Below are 18,559 nucleotides of genomic sequence, written 5' to 3'. Positions count from 1 at the left end.
GTTATACAAATACATAGTACAAATTGAACATTCTTCAACTTTTACGCTTTACTGATCAAAGATAATTAACATGCAGTTTGTTGGACGCTTAAATGCACTCTAAATCTTGATATATAAATCACCCGCTACATTCAACGTTACCATGGAATTAGAACAAAATATTTGTAAATATTTACCTTGATTTGGAGATAAGACATTGCAGACAAAACACATCTAGAGCGCTTAACAGTTTTGGTCGAAGTTAAACACAAGTGTAGTTTTCTGAAACAGTATACAAGTAAACAGTTCTATTAAAAGCCTTTTCTGTGCAGCATTTACACAACTCCTTATCACCAGCGACACAGTCTCAGGGGTCTCCACATTGGCATCAGAACAAATGGACGGCTTGGTTTGTGTGGTCTCATCGGGTGAATTATGGCATTCTTCTCATTTCTCTGCATGTTCACTGCTGACACTCCCATGGCCTCCCTTCTTACATCATGTCCAGCTGCACAGGAAGAGGAGAAAAAGTTAAGACTAGAGAGTTTATATCCGAGGTCTCCACAGCCCAGGCTCATTATCGGACGCACAGAGGCATATCCTGCAAATATACAGGAAATGGTTTGAACATGGCTTTGGGGCATTATCTGTTAAATATTTAAAACCTGAAGCACCAACACTTACCAAGTCATCAACGTCTCCTGTATCTTCCGCTGGTGGTGCAGCCACCTCTTCTTCCTTCTCCTCAGCAACCAGAAACTGAGGATAAAGCAGGATTCAGTCAGTCATTATATGTATGGATGGTCTAAAGATCACCTTCATTTTAAAAGCTCAGTCGCTCCTTTCACAACAAAACTGGGAAGCGTCATTTAAGTTACCTGGTTCGCTTCGCTTTTGGACACCTTGCTTCCTTCAACTTCGTCCTTGCTGATCAAAGTTACAGCATCTGTCGAACAGCAATAATTCAGGCCACTTGCGATTTAGGCTGCGCAGCATTTTTTTAAGCATCAGTCAGCTCCTAGTTTGCGCTATTTACTTATTTTAGACTCACAAAACTATGCAAAAAAATGTTGTCTTATCCCAAGAGAGGAATAATTTGAGAGAGCTTGAAATAAAGAGGCTTATCATACCTTGAACCAGCAGGTCCCAGAAGACCTCCAGCCCTCTGTTGGGGATGCTACTTTTCAGGGACTGGAGGTAGCTATTGTACAGTTCAGCATTTCCCACCTGAATTGCAAAACACACAAAACACTCAAAATCAATTTGAAACTCTCTAAAAAGCTCACATCTATATGCAGACACGTAAGCACACTCTCACAAAAACTGGCCTCGGTTCAAACCACAAGAAATGAAACAGGCTCACTGTAATCTCTTGAAGTTGACTCAATCTCCGTGCAGCCTGATACTTTACGATTATTTCTCACAGACTCTCATAAACAGAAACCCCCACAGTCATGATGCATTTCCCAAATGGAAGACGATGAATGTTTATTTACCTTAACGGACTGCTCTCTAAAAGCCTGGATACAGGTGATGCTTTTCATGTAGTACTGTGTGTCCTTGTTGCTAAGCAACTGCTCTATCCTGAAACTCAGCTGCTGACAGGCTGGGAAGGACACAGGGGTCACCACATCCAAACAAAGAGATAAACACAATTACAAGGGCAGAACACAAGCCAGGGCGATGTATAACTGAACCAGAAAAAAATGTTTATCAGTCCAGCTCAGTGGGGGAAAAGAAAGAAAAACTGGACCTCACCCTCTCCGAACGGCAGACTCTTCTGCTTGATCAGAGTGCGGAAGTCTCGGGCTGGATCAACACTTCCCACCTGGTTTAAGTGTTCAATGTTATTCAGGGATGAAGAGAAATGGAAATTTTAAAGTATGCCTGCTCAAACAACTTCCAAAGTAGTTTGTGTAAATGGCCAATTTTTGGTTGTTTATCTTTCTCCTCTGATTCTCACCGAAGTAACAGAGCCTTCAGAAATGTCAGCCAGGTTGTACTCTTCCTCCTCTTCATCTCCTTTTGCCTTCTTGGCATCCGGCACCTCCGATCTACAAGTCACAGAAGGGTCAAGTAAAACACTGACGGTTTTAGAAGGTAATATTTTTGTAATGAGTTAAACCTCGACCACGAAGTCAATACAATAACAGTGACAGCTTCAGACCACCTGGTGATGGGGTCACACCAGCTGTAGCCAGCATTAACACGACTACATGAGCACTTGTGGGTCAGATTACTCCCAAGTTAACTTTATCAAATTCACATCAATAAGCTTTATTGACTGTGTCTTGCACAGCTGTGATGTAATCACACTGACAAAATCTGTCCAGGGACAGGCAAACATAAAAATCTGCCAAAATACTCAAGCCTCCTCTGGTGTCCCCAGGATTCATAATACAGTAACTTCCTAGCTTGAAGATCACATCTTATCTGCTTAGTTGCCATGGCAATAAGGGTTGGGACATGATTGAGCAAACAAAATGTTACAGGCGAAAGTTTCCTGGGTTAATTTCTATCCCATTTTGTGTACAAGTGTATTATACAACTTCCCTAACCCCAAATAAACTCTTCTAACTCCAACATAACTGTTTAACTGTCATTACTTTCATTTTCCACCTCTTAGCTTCCTTGTTTAATCTGCTCTTTCGCTGGGTTTACACAACCATCAAGATGTCAAGAGGCAGACAGAACATATCGAATGAGAGACTCACAGCAGACCTGAATGATGTGTCAGGGTTTGATGACAAAATGCTCACGCCTTACCCAGGTCACAGTCCTGCAGTGAGCTGAGCAACATGGGACTCATTTGGTGGCTTAGCTAATGCTTCTGTTTGTTTTTACCAATTGATTTACAAGATCAAGGTTTAAGTGGATTAGAAAAACACTGTAGCTCAGCAAGATTAGAAAAGTAGCATTGGTTTCTTGGCAACAGCCATTTTAAGCCATTTTAATACCTGACATCAGATTGATTATTAGGATTTCTTGACCTAAAATTAGTTAAAAGTTGTTCCTTATATTAGTTTAGAAATCAAACTGGGAAAACACTAAATTTCTACTGCCTTGAAGACATTAAGTGTACAGGACAGGACACACACACACACCTTGTATGCCTCTGTCAGTGAGTTACAGTGTTGAATAATGTCCCGAGGTGTTTTTGCTGAACTTGATGTCACAGTGAAGTTGACCTTTGATCTGTCCCACCAGACGTTTTATATCCAACCACTTTGTCATTTATCATTGTCAATTTTATCATATTAGATATTTATGTCATTATTACCATATGAATTCTTGACTCGTGGTCAAAAATGTGTTTTGTGGGGTCAATGAACAACCCATAAACATAATGCTTATATTCTAGAACATCTTCAACATGAACAGCCTTGGTTAATCAAACTTACTCTTTGCCAAAAATCTGAGCACTTGTCTTGAGCTTCTTTTTCTTCTCCACTTCTGTGAGAGGAAACTTCCTCTTCATCTCTTCTAGTGCGGTTCGGCAACGTTCGTTAATGACCTCGGGGCGCTCGAGAGCAGCCTTCAGCCACGGCTCCATGGGGGGAAGAGGGGTACCGGGGTTTACTGCTCGGTGATGCAGACACTGAGAGAAAGGTTGGGTAAGGAAGGTGAGACAGATGGAGAGTGAGAGAGGAGCAGTTCTGGTTTGGGTGGCTGATGAAGCTCTATTCAGGCAGATGAAAGCTTGTTCCATCTGTCTGACTTCTACCATCTGCCCCGACTCAGAATGGGAGGGCTGTGTATCTGAAATACAAACTGTAGCACTGCAGTACCTGGAAGTGTCTCTGGAAGGCCGGGTTGGGAATGTTGTGGACCTTGAACATGTCCTTCTGTTCTCCACTCTCGTCTTTCTCCACCAGCATCATGGAGTCGATGAGAGAGTCCACAGCAGACAACTGAGAGTCTGAAGAAATCACATGTTACTCAACAGCCCATCCACGTCCATTCAAGGCTCCTGACTTAAGTCTCTCTCAACACACAAACACAGTGGCAGACAGTAATAAATACTATAAAAAAGATAAATTTCATATATTATTATCTTTTTATATATTTTTTGATTTAAGCTATCACACAGCACATATGCAAATCAATACTATTCTATATCATGAAGTAAAACTTCTAGCATATGGCAAATATTACACTCTGAATTAAGACATTTTACATATCTAATCATATATTTACATACTCTGACTTTTGATACTTAAGAGTACATTTTCCTGTCGATACATGCACTTCTGTGGTGGTAAGATTGGAATACAAGGTTTTTATTTATAATGCAGTAAGTCAGCTTCAGTCCTAGAGAATCTGGGCCAAACAAACATAGAACAGCACATGTTACATGCAGGCATGCTGACGAGTGCCATCTAGGGGCAGAAAGAGCGGCAGTGCAGCGTTAAAGGCGCAGCAGCTTCTAAGTTCTGTGCCTGTAGGAGGCAACGTGGACGTGTTTGCATCAGCGGGCCATAGCAGGGGATTTGGTTTGACAATGAAAAGATCCCTGTTGCCAGAGAATCTGCTGCTTGTTAAACATGAATGTGTGAGTTTGCGGGTGAATCACGGGCCTCCTCCATGAGGTGCTTCATATTTAGAAAAGAAGTTACATAACATCAGCTGTGAAGAGGAACCAGAGCTTGTACCACACATTAGTGAATTCTTTAAAGCTCACCATCAAATGCACTGTGATCAGTACGTTGAGGCAACAAGAGTTCGTATGCTGAACAAACATGACATGCAGAGACTGTACCTGATGGAGTAAACTTTTTGTTGTTTTCAAGGGAGGGAAACGTGAACTGTCTGAGGTCTTCTGTGAAGGGCAGCTGGACGTACACCAGACACTATGGACGGCAAAAGATGAACCGTTATCTTTGTCGTATTCATTCAGATTGAATGAATAAACGACAGCAGCGTGTTCTGGACTCTGTGATCTCACCTCGTAGTTCTGCTTGATACAAGGGAAAGCTGCTCCAACTTGAGGGTTGCTGCGTCGGTCATATGCGTAACGCACAATGGCCACCATCTGGAGCTCATCCAGCGCCCGGATGACGGCTGACAATGCCACACCTGCATGCTGCTCAGGCACAGCACAGAAACAAACACAAGCTTGTCAAAATCAATGCATGTATTTGTAGTCACATGCAGTGTAGCTGTTTTTCTCTATTCTCACCTCATCATCTTTGGGAGCGAACATCTTGATGATCTGGTTTCCCATGAACTGATGACGACGTATCTGTCAGCAGACAGCAACAAGAAAGACACGGTTGTTTGATTTGAATGCCTTTTACATGTCACATAACCTTTTACATGCTCAGACATAACAACTACAATACCAAGCTCTGTTTGGTAAAGCCCAGGACAGCGAAGCACTTCCCGTCGTGCTTGTATTTCATCTGATCCTGATCCACTTTGGAGAAGGGAACAATGTCACTTCCATAACGAAAACCTGTGAAGGGAAAAAGAAGTGAAGTTAAATGATAAATGAATTCAGTGCATCATTTCTCTGGTTTTCAAACAACTTCCTCACCTTGAATGGTGTCATCCTTTGGCACCTCTGTCTCGTTGTCGTCATCCAAACAGTAGACCGTCTCTCTCTTCACGTCTTCTTTCATGGTGGTTTGAGCATCAACTGTAATCCACATCTTCTTCAGCCTTTCTTCGGTCACCTGTTGGACATGATGGGCAGAATTAATGGAAGAGAAAAACCTCTGGTTTCCCTAGCAATGTATGTGTTTCTTATTGATGATCATTGTAATGATAAGTCCTTTCCTAAATCTGTCCAACTAGTGATGCAGCAGCCTGATCCAATTTCAACTTAACCAGATTTAAACCTACAGAGTAGGAATGATTACTTGTTTTCACAATTAATCGTGGTATTAAACGCCACAATTAATTAATTGTAAAGATTCCTAAATACCGTCACTTTCCCAAAAAGATTATGTCAGAACCGTATCGGCAGATGTGCGCCACAGTAAAGGTAAATGCACAGATACTGGTCCATTTAACTAACGTAACACTGAATTGGTAGGAATTTAAATGCTAGCGTGTCATTTTTAATTAAAAAAAAAAAGGCAAAACAAAACAAAAAATGATTCAAATAAACGCAAACATTTGGTATAGATGACAATTTATGACCTGAATATTTCAAACACTGAACAATGAGTAATGTAATTATATTTTGACTAATTTGATTTTACACATTCATAGTGTTGTGAAATTAATTAATGCATAATAATCGTGATAATCGTTAATACCGTGATTATTTCTGTGACAATAATCGTACCAAGAAAATCTATAATCATGACATCCCTACTACAGAGTCATGATTAGATGGGCACAGTCAAGTGTCCATTATCAGTCCATACTGTATCAGTCCATTATTCAGACAGCACAGGGCCCATCACTTGCTCATAGAAAATGAGCAATGAACAAAGCCAAATTGTCATAAATGATGCATGTGTCAAATACTTATCCAGTACATTTCCTAGTCAACTTACAGCTTTGTACCCGACAATACGTATGGACAGAGTGCTGCCGACCGTCAGCTGACAGGGCCAGGCCATCGGTCTCCTCTCAATACGCTTGAACATGCACAGCTGCTCGATCGCATTCCTACAGCAGGAGTGCAGCACATGGAGAGCCAAGTCACATCATGACATCATCCAATGAGAGCATTAAAGGGATAGTTCACCCTAGAATGATATTTCGCTCATTATCTACTCACCCTCATGTTGACTAAGGGCTGGAAGAATTTTCAGAGTCCACCGTCCCTTCTCTGAGTTACAGGGGGTCTCGCAGTGCATTTCAATGCAACGGTTGCAAAGGGACACCAGAGCTCTTCGTAAAAAAACACACACAAAAAAACATCCAAATACCTCCATGATGCTCGTATGTAATGTCCGTCTTGTGCTGAAGCCCCAAATTGCGTAATTGTCCCGAAAAAAATTAAATAAGTCTATATTTTAAGCTTGTTTGTAGCGGAAGCTTCTCGAAGCTCCTCTTCCTGGTCCGTCCAAATCTCGCGTGATTCGCAGTAACCGCACTGACGCCGGCGCAAATCATGCGAGATTTGGACGGACCAGGAAGAGGAGCTTCGAGAAGCTTCCGCTACAAACAAGCTTAAAATATAGACTTATTTAATTTTTTTCGGGACAATTACGCAATTTGGGGCTTCAGCACAAGACGGACATTACATACGAGCATCATGGAGGTATTTGGATGTTTTTTTGTGTGTGTTTTTTTACGAAGAGCTCTGGTGTCCCTTTGCAGCCGTTGCATTGAAATGCACTGCTACGCCAAGACCCCCTGTAACTCAGAGAAGGGACGGTGGACTCTGAAAATTCTTCCAGCCCTTAGTCAACATGAGGGTGAGTAGATAATGAGCGAAATATCATTCTAGGGTGAACTATCCCTTTAACTACTTTTAAAGGTAGAGCCAAACATGAATTAAGTAACACATGACCATAATCATCATCCAGTATTCAGTAAGAGCCCTCCAACCTGAATGAGTAAATTTGATCCAGACCGTCCTCCTCGTCCAGGCTTAACAAGATGTGTTTCATCATGTCCACTCCTTTCTTCTGTTCCACAGAGAGACCTTTGCCCATCCCCGGGTGCCCGGGGCCTCTTCTGTCTGCAGCATCCCCTCCACCTTCCTGTTCCTCATCATCATCATCCTCCTCCACAGCGAATGGTAAACTGGCAATGTAAATGTCCAGAGGAAGAAATTTAAAAAAACATATATGTGATCAATGTCAGGAAATTAGCCTGGATTCATTTTATAAGAGATAATTTTAACATCTAAGAGATTTTGCCCTTGGTGTAAAATAGGTGTCAGGACAAAGTTACTATGTTACAATATATATACAGAGTCCAATAACATAATTAGCAAAACAAATTTATCAAATATTGTTTAATATTGTTCAGAATAAAATATCACCCTATAATTACATACTTATGTTTCTGTATCACATATAGTGATATATACCAATTAGTTATATCAGTTGTTAATATGTTTGAAACTTACAAGAACTGTAAGGTGATGCCAGACTGTTTAAGGTTGTTGGTAATAACATCCATTTGGTCTGAACTGGCCTCGGTGTTGAGGTCAGTTAGGAGTGCGATGTTGAGCCGATCATACTTCTTCCCACTGGAAAATCAATCAATCAATGAAAAACACAATCTCAGTTGTGCCACTGAACAACCACACATTCATTCAGCACAGTGAAGCTAGGTGTGAGATGCGGTTAGCCCCTTACTTGGTTTCTGTCTCAAGGAGATCCATGCAGACAACAAGCGCATCCAGCCCTGAGGAGCAGTAGTTAGGGAAGGAAGTAACAGATTATCTGATAACATGAGGCCTAGTGCCTGTTATATGTTGCAATGTGCCTACAATTGTAAAAGCTCTGGATTTGGCGTCAAACTGTGAAGGTTTTTTGGGTTCATTCAAAATGTAAAACATAGGAATTTGATCATGTACAGTATATTAAAATTAACAGTCAAAAGAAGTGTGAAAAAAGCTGATGTCAAGACAAATGTTTATATGTCCTGTTTTAAATGCAAAGCCCGAGAGCTTTGGACTGATGTGACCCAGGGGCTGTACTTGTATTGACACTTGAGTACGTTTTACTTGCTGATTAAGGCTCACAAAAAGTGGACATTGCATTTTAATTGTTTACCACAGATAAGAATAAATCATGTTTCGCTTGTTTTGTTTATAATAAATATTCAGTGGACATTAAAGCCCACACATACACGGGTATTTTTAATCACTGTGCCCATGTAAACATCTAGTCAGCCCTATCTGTGTATGTGCGGCTCACTGCGGCATTTAAATAAAGCAGAGCAATCAGCAAAGTTATTAATTACACCTGTGCTACAAAACATGCAACTACCAGCAGTGAAAATGTTCACTGAGGGCGGCCCTGTTGTCCTGTAACTCTGTTATTACAATAGGAGAGAAAGAAAAACATCTCTGGCAGTTATGTTGCATAGCATGAAGTGAATGATATCTATAGAAGCAGCTATCATCATTTCCCCATTACAAAGAGATTTAAGTACCAAACATCTCAAACAAAAGGATACAATCCACCTGCTGACTCTCTGGATGGACCTGATTCTCAATTTCCTCCAGCAGATCAAAATCGGCCATCATGAGGTGTCGGTGGATGGTGATGTGCTGGTACTCTCCGTCCTGGGCCAGAGGGTTTTTGGTGGAATCTGTGCCAAACAGGACCAAAGCCAGTTCATCCTTAGTCTCAGCAAACACCTGTTAGAGAGGACAAAAGATGGGTAAAGTGTGCACAACATATGACAGAAACCTCTAAAGATGGTGGTTTTGATTTTGTAAAATAGATGTGTTCATGTTACCTGGCGCTGGACAAACTTCTGGATGACTTTTTTGGCGAGGTCAAAGGCAGGCTCTTCCCCCGGGGCAGAGTTGGACATGGAGAAGCCCACATCCATGCACAGCACCAGCGCTGACTGCGGGAAACAAACAACACATTAATACAGCCTAGGGCTAACTTGTTCAGTTCAGCATATACGAGGTGATACCGAAACTGTTGTTCATAGACATCAGATAGTATTTAAAGCCCATTAGTTTCCGTTTTGTCTCAGCTATTGTGTGGTAGTTACATTCATTGACCGAGGTGCTCGACATGCCTCAACATGTCTCACTCGTCTTTCAGCGAACTGCATCTAAAGTCTGCAAAACACCGACTCGACAAATAAACGTAGCTGCACTCTGATTCCGTTTACTGGGATAAATTCAACAATTTCATTTAGATTATCAAAACACAATAACTTACTTTAGACCCTGCCATCTTTTCCTTTTCCCTCTCCCTCCAAACCACACCGTGTGTCACAATGTTATGGCTCCGGTGGGAACCTGTGGTGAGAAGTGTTCCGCACTTGTCTCGTCGAGCTTCACACGGATCTGTACGGTCAGCAGCACACCAATAGATGATCCTCTTACCACCAGAAACACAGATGTATCACTGACCCCGTGGGCAATTGTGATAAATAATATTGTTTTTCGGCTCATGAGACAGAGACGCCACACTGAGATAGGTCAAACGCCCCCCAGCGGCACGGCGCAGCACAGGGAAACTACATGTAATATAATACATCCATGGTAACTACAGGCGCATATCATATCGACTGGCAGCTCATTTCCGGGCTGTTGCAAGGATTTGAGGTCAATTCTGGTGTATAAATTTATGAAACGACCTTCATCATATATAGAATGAATTGGATTTTTCATTTCTATGTATTTACTCAAATTGTATAAGTTTTCTTCCACTACAGAAAGATGGGGAAATAATTCACATTTTCATCACAGGAAAATATAGGGCCAGACCTCAGTGTTTTCATTATGGTTCGACTCATTTTGCGGTTTTGACCCATAGACTATGCTTTGTAATTTAGGTGGAATCGAAGGTGAAAATGGGACAGTGTGTGTATTGGCCCTCACAATTTTAGTACACTGCTGAGCCAGCTTCCACTGGGACATATAGATTTTCTTCAGCATGCATCCCAATGTGCCAATAATCAGATCTCAAAGAGTACATACTGTACTATGCATTTGTGTGCACAGTGCAGGGATATAGTCCTGTTAATTATAAGTGAGTGGAACCACAGGAAACAGGGACCGGCTGTGCATTGCTATGTGTCATGAAACAAAATGTTGTTTTCCACAATATAACGTATTAAAATTAGCACATAATTGCAATGTAATGATATGACACTTTATTTCATTTGTCTTTACTTTGCATCCCGTGGATTCACAACATGTAATGTGTAATACAGACCTAACCCAACCCAACCCCAAACATAAACATGTCAATCAACAAATATCAAAACCAACCCCCATCTGCTATGTATTTCAATCACAGCGGCAGCTGTTTGCAATACATTTATTTCAAAGTGCCAGAGTACAAAACACTGCTACAATAATTTCAGAGTGTACTGGACTTAAATATTTAAAATAAATTAAAGCAACATTTAAAATAAGACTGTACTGAAATGTAACAGGAATCCTGGAGTAGAAAATTACAGAGTACTTCTTTTACCTTGTGTGGACCAAAAATGAGAAAACACAAGTATTTTAAAATCACAAACTTCTGTTTTGATATTGTCTAAAACATAAAACATGACACTGAAAAATCATAAACTCCCTAAAGAAAAGTCTGAATCATCAATTTGTCCTGACTATGGCTTCAAGTCATGGCTAACTGAACATCTTAGAGTGTCCTGTGAAAAAAGTACAAGACGGTGTTGAAATGCATGCTGTTTCTGATGTCTGTGCACAGCACAGTGATCACATACATTTAATTACATATATTTACAGATGAAGTGAAACTTGATTTAACTTGCAAGACCAATATGTGTCCACAGCCACTTAATGAAAACTGTAGGAATCAAGGTCTGTATCTATATATAAAAAAGTATTTGCATTGCAATGCTGTTTAGTAATTATTGGATTTTAGTGATCCAAGGTGATGATGATGATGACCATAACAATCTGCAAGTAAACATAGAAACAATGTCTAATGCTTTACAACTGTGTAATATGAGTTCAGCCCCTTGAGGACAGTTCAGGCAGTGTTTCACATCATTTACAGAAAAGCATAAAAAAATACTTTCCTGTTATTTCTGACAAGAAAAAAAAATTCCTATCAAAAGTTTCTTGGAATTTATTTCTTGGAGCAAAAATATCAAACAGATAAGGTTTGCTCAATAAGTCAACTCTTACACTCTTGTGTCCAGTCTCAGTGAAACAATTAAAAACCCTTTGACTTCATGTGCTTAGCTAACTACGCACACATCGCCCTGTTTCACACTGCTGATGTTTGTGCGTGTTCACTAGGGGCCTTGCTCTGCAGAGTGTCTGAGTCCAGCAGCTCCACTATGCTGTAGGGGGAACAGTCCTCCAGTCCCAGCTTCCCACAGGCCCAACCACAGAAACCCTTCTCCAGGTCCCGCACCACCTGCCACCATTCACCTAAAGCCCAGGACACCTGCACCACGGCAGAGTACAGGGCCAACGACAGCGCCATGGGCATGATGAGCATCGGGTAGAAGATGATGAGGAAGGGACATATTGTGATTTTGTGCCAGAACGTCCGCTCCTCGTTGTACACCAGGAAGACGTTGTACCAGGTGAGCGTGCCGTAGTAGAAGGAGGTGATGAAGGAGAGGAGGAAAACCACGGGGGCACAGGAGAGGCTCCACAGGACAACATGGGGTCCCTGGCACACACCTAAGCCGCAGTTGCGTTTCGAGCCGTCCAGCCCCTCGCACTCGGCGTCCAGACGTTCCTTTGACCTGGCCAGATCCCTGAGTTCCCTCTCTGTCAAAGTGACGTGTATGTCCACTACCTGCCCCTTCTTCTTGCCCCGCGTGATGGTGCCTGTCAGGGTCACGTACCGGCTGTCTGGAGGAAGGCTCCAGTTTCCATCTGTTAAGAGATAATGTGATGTAAGACTTTTACATGTGGCATAAAATAACAAAAGTAAGGTTCTCTTCATTCGTGTGCCTTAAGGCTTAAAGGGATAGTTCACCCAAAAATTCAAATTTCACTCATTATCTACTCAACCTCATGTCAACTAAGGGCTGAGAGAATTTTCAGAGTCCTCTGTGCCTTCTCGGAGTTACGGGGGGATCCGCGCAGCAGTATTTGTCCATATAATGGTTGTGAATGGTGCTCACTTTTCTTCGTCCAAAAAGACACACCAAAAAACATCCAAATACCTCCATACTGCTCGTCTGTAATGTCCCTCCTGTATTGAAGCCCCAACATGAGAAATTGTTCCGAAAAAATTAAATAAGTCTATATTTTAAGCTTGTTTGTAGCGGAAGCTCCCAGTGTCTCAGTTCACTGCTCTTCCTGTGTCAGTGCAAATCTCGCGTGATTTGCACTGACCGGTGGAACAATTTCTCATGTCTCAGAAAAGTGAGCACCATTCACAACCATTAGCCTATATGGACAAATACTGCTGCCCGCGCAGCCCCGTAACTCCGAGAAGGCACGGAGGACTCTGAAACTTCTCCCAGCCCTTAGTCGACATGAGGGTGAGTAGATAATGAGTGAAATTTGAATTGTGGGTGAACTATCCCTTTAAGGCTATTGAAATGTATTGTAGCCTGAAGTCTCTGGATTTGGACAGAATATGTCACCCCCACTCACCTTCACCTGTAGGTGTGCAGAGGAATTTAGCTCCCTCCTCAGCGTTCCTCTCTGCTCCCTCCTCGCTGCCTTGGTCCTCTCCAGGCGCCCTCTCCATGTCGGAGCGGTAGATAATGATGGACTCTGGACGCATGTCTTTCTTCTTCCTCCTCTTTCTCCTTATGGAGGACCCCACTTCTTCCACGTGATTCCCTGACATGTCTGACCGTAAGGAGATCATCTGGGGGCTGCCCTCTCCTTCCGTTTGAGACTCCTCCACCTGTGCCATATTCTGTAAACTCTTTGACTCCGAGGGGACGTCTAGTGAGGATTTCCAGCTGAATGCACAGTGATAAAAGCACAAACAGAAAGAGAGGGAGAGAGAGAGAGAGAGAGAGAGAGAGAGAGAGAGAAAGAGCCATTAAAAGCAGTCACAATAATCCTGTATCCTGGCCTAGATTCTGCATAGTCACCTACTCTGTGATGATGGCTAACAACATCTACCTACATGTCACAGAATTATTGATCTAGTTGAGTTTAAGTAGGCTAGGCCTACATGAAAATACCAAATCTCACATGCAAACAAGGCAGAGGGGGGAAGGGGGGGGTCTCTCTCTTGCATGACAGCGCACCGATACTCTTGGTGGAAATGCCTCGACCTCAGTCTGTGCACATCATCTCATCCTCCTCTTTTACAGAAATAAGACCATCACTTCCATTCATAATAGGGTTGTGGCGCTTTTCCCCAAAAAAATAATTCATTATTGCATTTTATTATAAGATCAGAGAAGAGGAGGGGGGTGAAATCAACAAAGCAGCCCATTCTTCTCCTCCTCACAGCTGATCTCCTCCCATTTAAATCCCACCCATGTCCGCTCTTTGTCTGCAGACGCAGCCGGCGAACAGCATGTATCCTACTGTAACACCTAGAGCCGCTAATAAAATGCCATCTTACCTTCAACAGACTGCACCGGCAGCGGGTAGATACACAACACCGTGCGAGGACAAAATCACTGAATTTCTATGACACATTGCAGCAGACCGGGCATCGCAGCGCTGTTTTCGCCGATACAGATGCGCTACGCAAAACGATTTCCAGAATAGCACTAAACCCGCCTCTCTAACCTCTGTCACACCGAGCTCAGGACCAATCCGCGCCAACCGTGGTCCGGTCCCACCGCTGCCGTCATGTGCATAGACTGTAAAAAAAAAATCATGTCATGTGAACATGGAAATATGAGGGAGGGGGGGAGAGCGGAAACCCACCATGTCCTGTAATGGCACCACACTAATCCCAGAGAATGGAGTTCTTCCTGCTCAGCAATGAGGAAACACAACAAGCTGAGATCATTATGTTTTAATAACGAATTTCTGCATTGGGAAATATGCCATGAATGTCTGTAGGCCAATAAAATAAAATAAAAAATAGCTCAGATAAAGTGTGGTTTTTTTCTGTGAAATACTATGGTTTCTTTTCTTTTTTGAAGAACAAAAGAATTAGCATATAGATAAACCAAAACAGCTAGGCCTACACAATTTCATAAGCACTTCATATAAAATTATAGCCCACAGTAGTTAAATAGTACATAGGAAAGGCTGCTAACAATTTTACAAGCAAACTCAAATGGCATTGAAAAGATCATATCTATTGTCATAAGTTAAAACATAAATACTGCGACACAATAAAACTCATTAAACTCGATTTCTGTTACAGGCGCAGAGCGCTCAGGTGAGAAACTGTTGCTAAGATACTCACGTCGGAGACGTTGACGGTTAAAAGAGGAAGAAGCTAAGTGGCGAAAGTTGGCGTCAAAATGAACGACGAATATTCCCTGAGTAGCATCGACAGCCTCCTCTTTCAGATTGGTTAGTTTTCTTTCCAGCTTGTTGCACATTATTGGTTGTATATTTGTTGAAATATCTTGTTTTAATGGTTTACAGTTGGCTATGGTTAGTTAGCTTGTTTATATGCTACGCCATTAACAAGCTAATGTAGCTAACAGTTACTGAAGCTACTGAGTGCTAAAAAAAAACAGAAAAGAAGAAGCTACTGAGTACTTACAGTACAGTATTAATCCAAGCAACTTCATACAGTAGCAATATATATATATATATATATATATATATATATATATATATATATATATATATATATTCAATTTTCTTGTAATTTACAGCTCTTCAAAGCAGGGAGCTTTCGAATAAGAAGAATGAAATCAACCGAGAAATTAAAGGTATGTGAAAATAAAATAGTCTTCTGTGTAAACAACAACCAACATACTAGCCCATAGCCACACATGTAAATTAGCTACATGGAGATATGTCTTTACTATAATTGCTGCATTTGTTTGTCAACAGTTTGCAGAGCTGACATTGCTGAGAGGAGGTCTTATATTGAAACACTCCACGGAAATATCAAGAAACTTGAGGATGAAATCAGGGTGAAGCAGAGCACTGTGATGCATAGTAAAGCAAATGTGAAAAGGTATGGTGACTAGGCAAAGTGTTAAATTTACCAAGGTAACACATGAGCTAATTACACACAAACACAGATAGTTCTGTATATTGTGCATGTTCAAATGTTTCTCCTTGTCATCCATGTACCTTTAGCATGAAGGCAACTAACAGCCTGCTTCTTCAGTATGAGCAGACACTGAAAACTGAACTGGAGAGCAGAATAGACAGCTACAACCGTGATAAGTAGGTTGGGTTACCTATAATGTATAACTATGATTAATGCGATATTTATGCTCTGATACACACAGCTCAATTGTTTTTTATTTGTAACCCAACAAGGGAAGTCTATGACGACAGGATTGCGAGTTATAAAGCGATATTCCAATCTCACAAGGAATATTATTGCCAAAATCCTCTGGCTCAAAAGCTCCTCGGGCTGTGGGATGATGTAGTGGAGATTGAGTGCAGGATCAAGGCCTGTGATGATCAAATTATAATGAAACAGAAGGAGCTGGACTATCTCACTGGTAATAAACATTTCAAACATAACAAGTTGCTCTGAAATATTCACGGCTCTTTATGCAACCTATTTCTTTTCTGTCCAAACAGGTCCAGCAGTCTGTTCCTCTACTGAGAAACTGCTAGATAGGTATATTTCTGTGAATAATTGATAACAAAGAATAATGAGACATAACCTCCAGCAAAACTTACTTTTTCTCTGATTCACTGTGTTTTCCTTTCTAGTGTTGCTGGACAGCAGCTCATAAATGAATCAAAGAAACAACTCGATCCTGATTCGGATGCCATCGGAGATGTCGACATTTCCTCTCTACATCTCAAAGACACAGATGTGGGTGTCCAAATTCTAGAAAATATTTTATATATTCAGTTAATGCTAATAGCCAAACTGAACAGATATTGCAGAATGGTCATAACATGTGTGTCATGGTCATAACTGCAGAATGGTCAAATATCAGATGAGGCAAATGCTGGAGATGTTAATGAGGAACACAAGGCCGATGATGCCATCGCTTGCAGTCCTGTCCCAGAGGAATCAAGCAGTGAGTTGTGGTTATTTGAACAGTTGGATATCAATGAATGGCAATACCTTCACACACAATGTTATGTTTTGGTGTTTATGTTACTGGTACCTACTGTATATAAAATCTCATGAACATAGTATTACTTTCTTCAGACCAAAGCTGGCCAGATGGGATGCAAGTGCATGAGCAGAGAAAGGAAACAGAGCCACAGGAACAAGCCATGGTAATGTTTGTCTACTATACTGAGACCAACTTTAAGATGGCCACTTTTTCATATCTCCAGAATCAATTTCCCTCTTACTGCTGGTATCTTGTCTGGACTATCTTTACGGTACTCTATCCCAAAGGTACCCATCCCAAAATAGTGGAAAAAGTACTTTTATTAAAAGTCCACCTCTAAGATCACATTACTTTTGCAAGTTTGATCCATATTCACAACTAAACCAAACTCTCCTATGTCCCAATGCTTTACAGTCACAATGGCAATTGACTCACAAATCACTACTGTTCAAATCAATTGTTTTTTTGTTCATTAATAACATTAATGTGGCATATCTGAAAAACACAGGTGGAAATCTTTCCGATATAAACTTCAAACTGCTTCCCAATAATCCACAGGTGCCTATTTTAACAATCTTCATAGACATCTATTTCTTCCAAAGTATGGCAGGCCATTGAATCCCAAGTGACTTATCATAGGTTGTTTAAAAATTGATACATTTTTCACGTTACTTCTCATTAAATTATGTAACTCGAATAGCAGATACTGTAGTATGAAATGCTGGCATTGCATTATTTAACTTCGGTGCAATGCCATTTTTAGATTTTCACTCCAATGCTTTTACACATTTTTCATAGGAACAGCAATATTCTGTGTCAGAGGTAGAGCAGGCAGTGGAGGACAAGTTGGAGGCAGAAGTAGGCATAAATGAAGACCAGCCACCAGGTGAAGAGTGCAATGAGGGACTCATCGGCTTCTCTCAGTCATCTCAAGAATCATCGTCTCATCAGTCGTCCCCAGCAAAAATGAAAGTTGTCCCTTCAACTCCAACATTCCAATTTAAGTATGGGTTTGTCTCGGTAGTGCAACACCTGAAATCACTGTTAAGACATCTACTGACAGTTATGTTTGATGTGTTCAATTCAGCTTCAGTCCCAGCCGCTCCCCACATCAACAGACCTCTGATACCAAATCCCCAGCTTTCCTGTTTGCACTGAACTCCAATCCTAGCACCCCAGGCTTTTCTGGATTTGGATTTGACGAGGGCGCGTCACAGGATGAGGTGAGTGGCGAGCAAAAAGGAATGAGCTATTTGACAGAGATCAATGTTTCTTAGTTCTTTTGAATTACCTCCAGGTTTCTTTGCAGGACACAGCTTTTGCTTTCACCAGCCCTTTTTTCGGCCAGAAGGTACTTTTTCTTTTTAAGAGAAACCAGTCTCTGTTTCATACAGTGCTCCTAGAACAAAAACACCAAATTCTGTTCATGTCTTTTCAGAAAACCACAGAAACCAAGTCTTCAGACTGTAAGTGACAGATCTATTTTTTGGGACGCATGTTACCTGCTTTGAACTAAAGCTGTGTAAATGTTTTTTGCAGGTCCTGAGTTTCTGTTTGATCAATCAGAGGGAAGTGAGGACTTTAAGTTTGCCTTCTCCTCCAAGAGCCTTCAGGCAACTGACAAAGATAAGACCGGGAATGAATTTCCATTTTCATTCAACTTCTGAGAGGAAAAACATCTAGTTCAAAGACCAGTTCCTGGCTTATTAACTACAGTAATTTCTCTAATTTCTCATTTCGTGGGCAATGAAAAGTACTCAGGGGTGGAGTTCATGATTTAAAAACATTATAAATTTTTTTAATTCAACCAGTTAAGTTAAAATTAGAGCATTCTGTTAAGTGG

At 41.2% G+C, this 18,559-nt stretch overlaps 3 protein-coding genes across 3 annotated transcripts; 1 reads left to right on the top strand and 2 right to left on the bottom strand.

The window, feature by feature from the left end:
* Positions 1–23: 23 nt before the first annotated feature.
* LOC146964918 (DNA repair protein Ku80-like) lies at positions 24–10,049 on the bottom strand. Its single transcript, XM_085765697.1, has 21 exons — positions 9,798–10,049; positions 9,358–9,471; positions 9,073–9,256; positions 8,247–8,295; positions 8,015–8,137; positions 7,489–7,686; positions 6,486–6,600; positions 5,516–5,654; positions 5,322–5,434; positions 5,159–5,221; positions 4,925–5,062; positions 4,739–4,829; positions 3,768–3,898; positions 3,381–3,577; positions 1,943–2,033; positions 1,738–1,807; positions 1,476–1,585; positions 1,110–1,206; positions 858–925; positions 664–738; positions 24–487 (listed from the first exon to the last, which is right to left on the bottom strand). The coding sequence occupies exons 1-21, from the start codon at positions 9,810–9,812 to the stop codon at positions 473–475; spliced, it is 2,196 nt and encodes a 731-aa protein (XP_085621823.1). The 5' UTR covers positions 9,813–10,049; the 3' UTR covers positions 24–472.
* Positions 10,050–11,441: 1,392 nt separating this feature from the next.
* tmem169b (transmembrane protein 169b) lies at positions 11,442–14,330 on the bottom strand. Its single transcript, XM_085765678.1, has 3 exons — positions 14,112–14,330; positions 13,178–13,494; positions 11,442–12,448 (listed from the first exon to the last, which is right to left on the bottom strand). Exons 2-3 carry the CDS (start codon positions 13,443–13,445, stop codon positions 11,826–11,828), a joined length of 891 nt encoding a protein of 296 aa, XP_085621804.1. The 5' UTR covers positions 13,446–13,494; positions 14,112–14,330; the 3' UTR covers positions 11,442–11,825.
* A 625-nt stretch (positions 14,331–14,955) lies between these two features.
* On the top strand, positions 14,956–18,435 carry LOC146964916 (uncharacterized). Its single transcript, XM_085766097.1, has 13 exons — positions 14,956–15,022; positions 15,334–15,390; positions 15,515–15,641; positions 15,767–15,856; positions 15,953–16,140; positions 16,223–16,262; positions 16,358–16,463; positions 16,575–16,674; positions 16,809–16,879; positions 17,515–17,720; positions 17,804–17,939; positions 18,026–18,182; positions 18,256–18,435. The coding sequence occupies exons 1-13, from the start codon at positions 14,971–14,973 to the stop codon at positions 18,381–18,383; spliced, it is 1,458 nt and encodes a 485-aa protein (XP_085622223.1). The 5' UTR covers positions 14,956–14,970; the 3' UTR covers positions 18,384–18,435.
* Positions 18,436–18,559: the final 124 nt, after the last annotated feature.

This window comes from Trachurus japonicus, chromosome 21 (genome assembly GCF_045865225.1).
Source record: "Trachurus japonicus isolate A0001 chromosome 21, Traja_1.0".
NCBI classification, from domain to species: Eukaryota; Metazoa; Chordata; class Actinopteri; order Carangiformes; family Carangidae; genus Trachurus; species Trachurus japonicus.
Note: the sequence above shows the minus strand (reverse complement) of the source record. Positions and strands in the feature narration are given on the sequence as shown.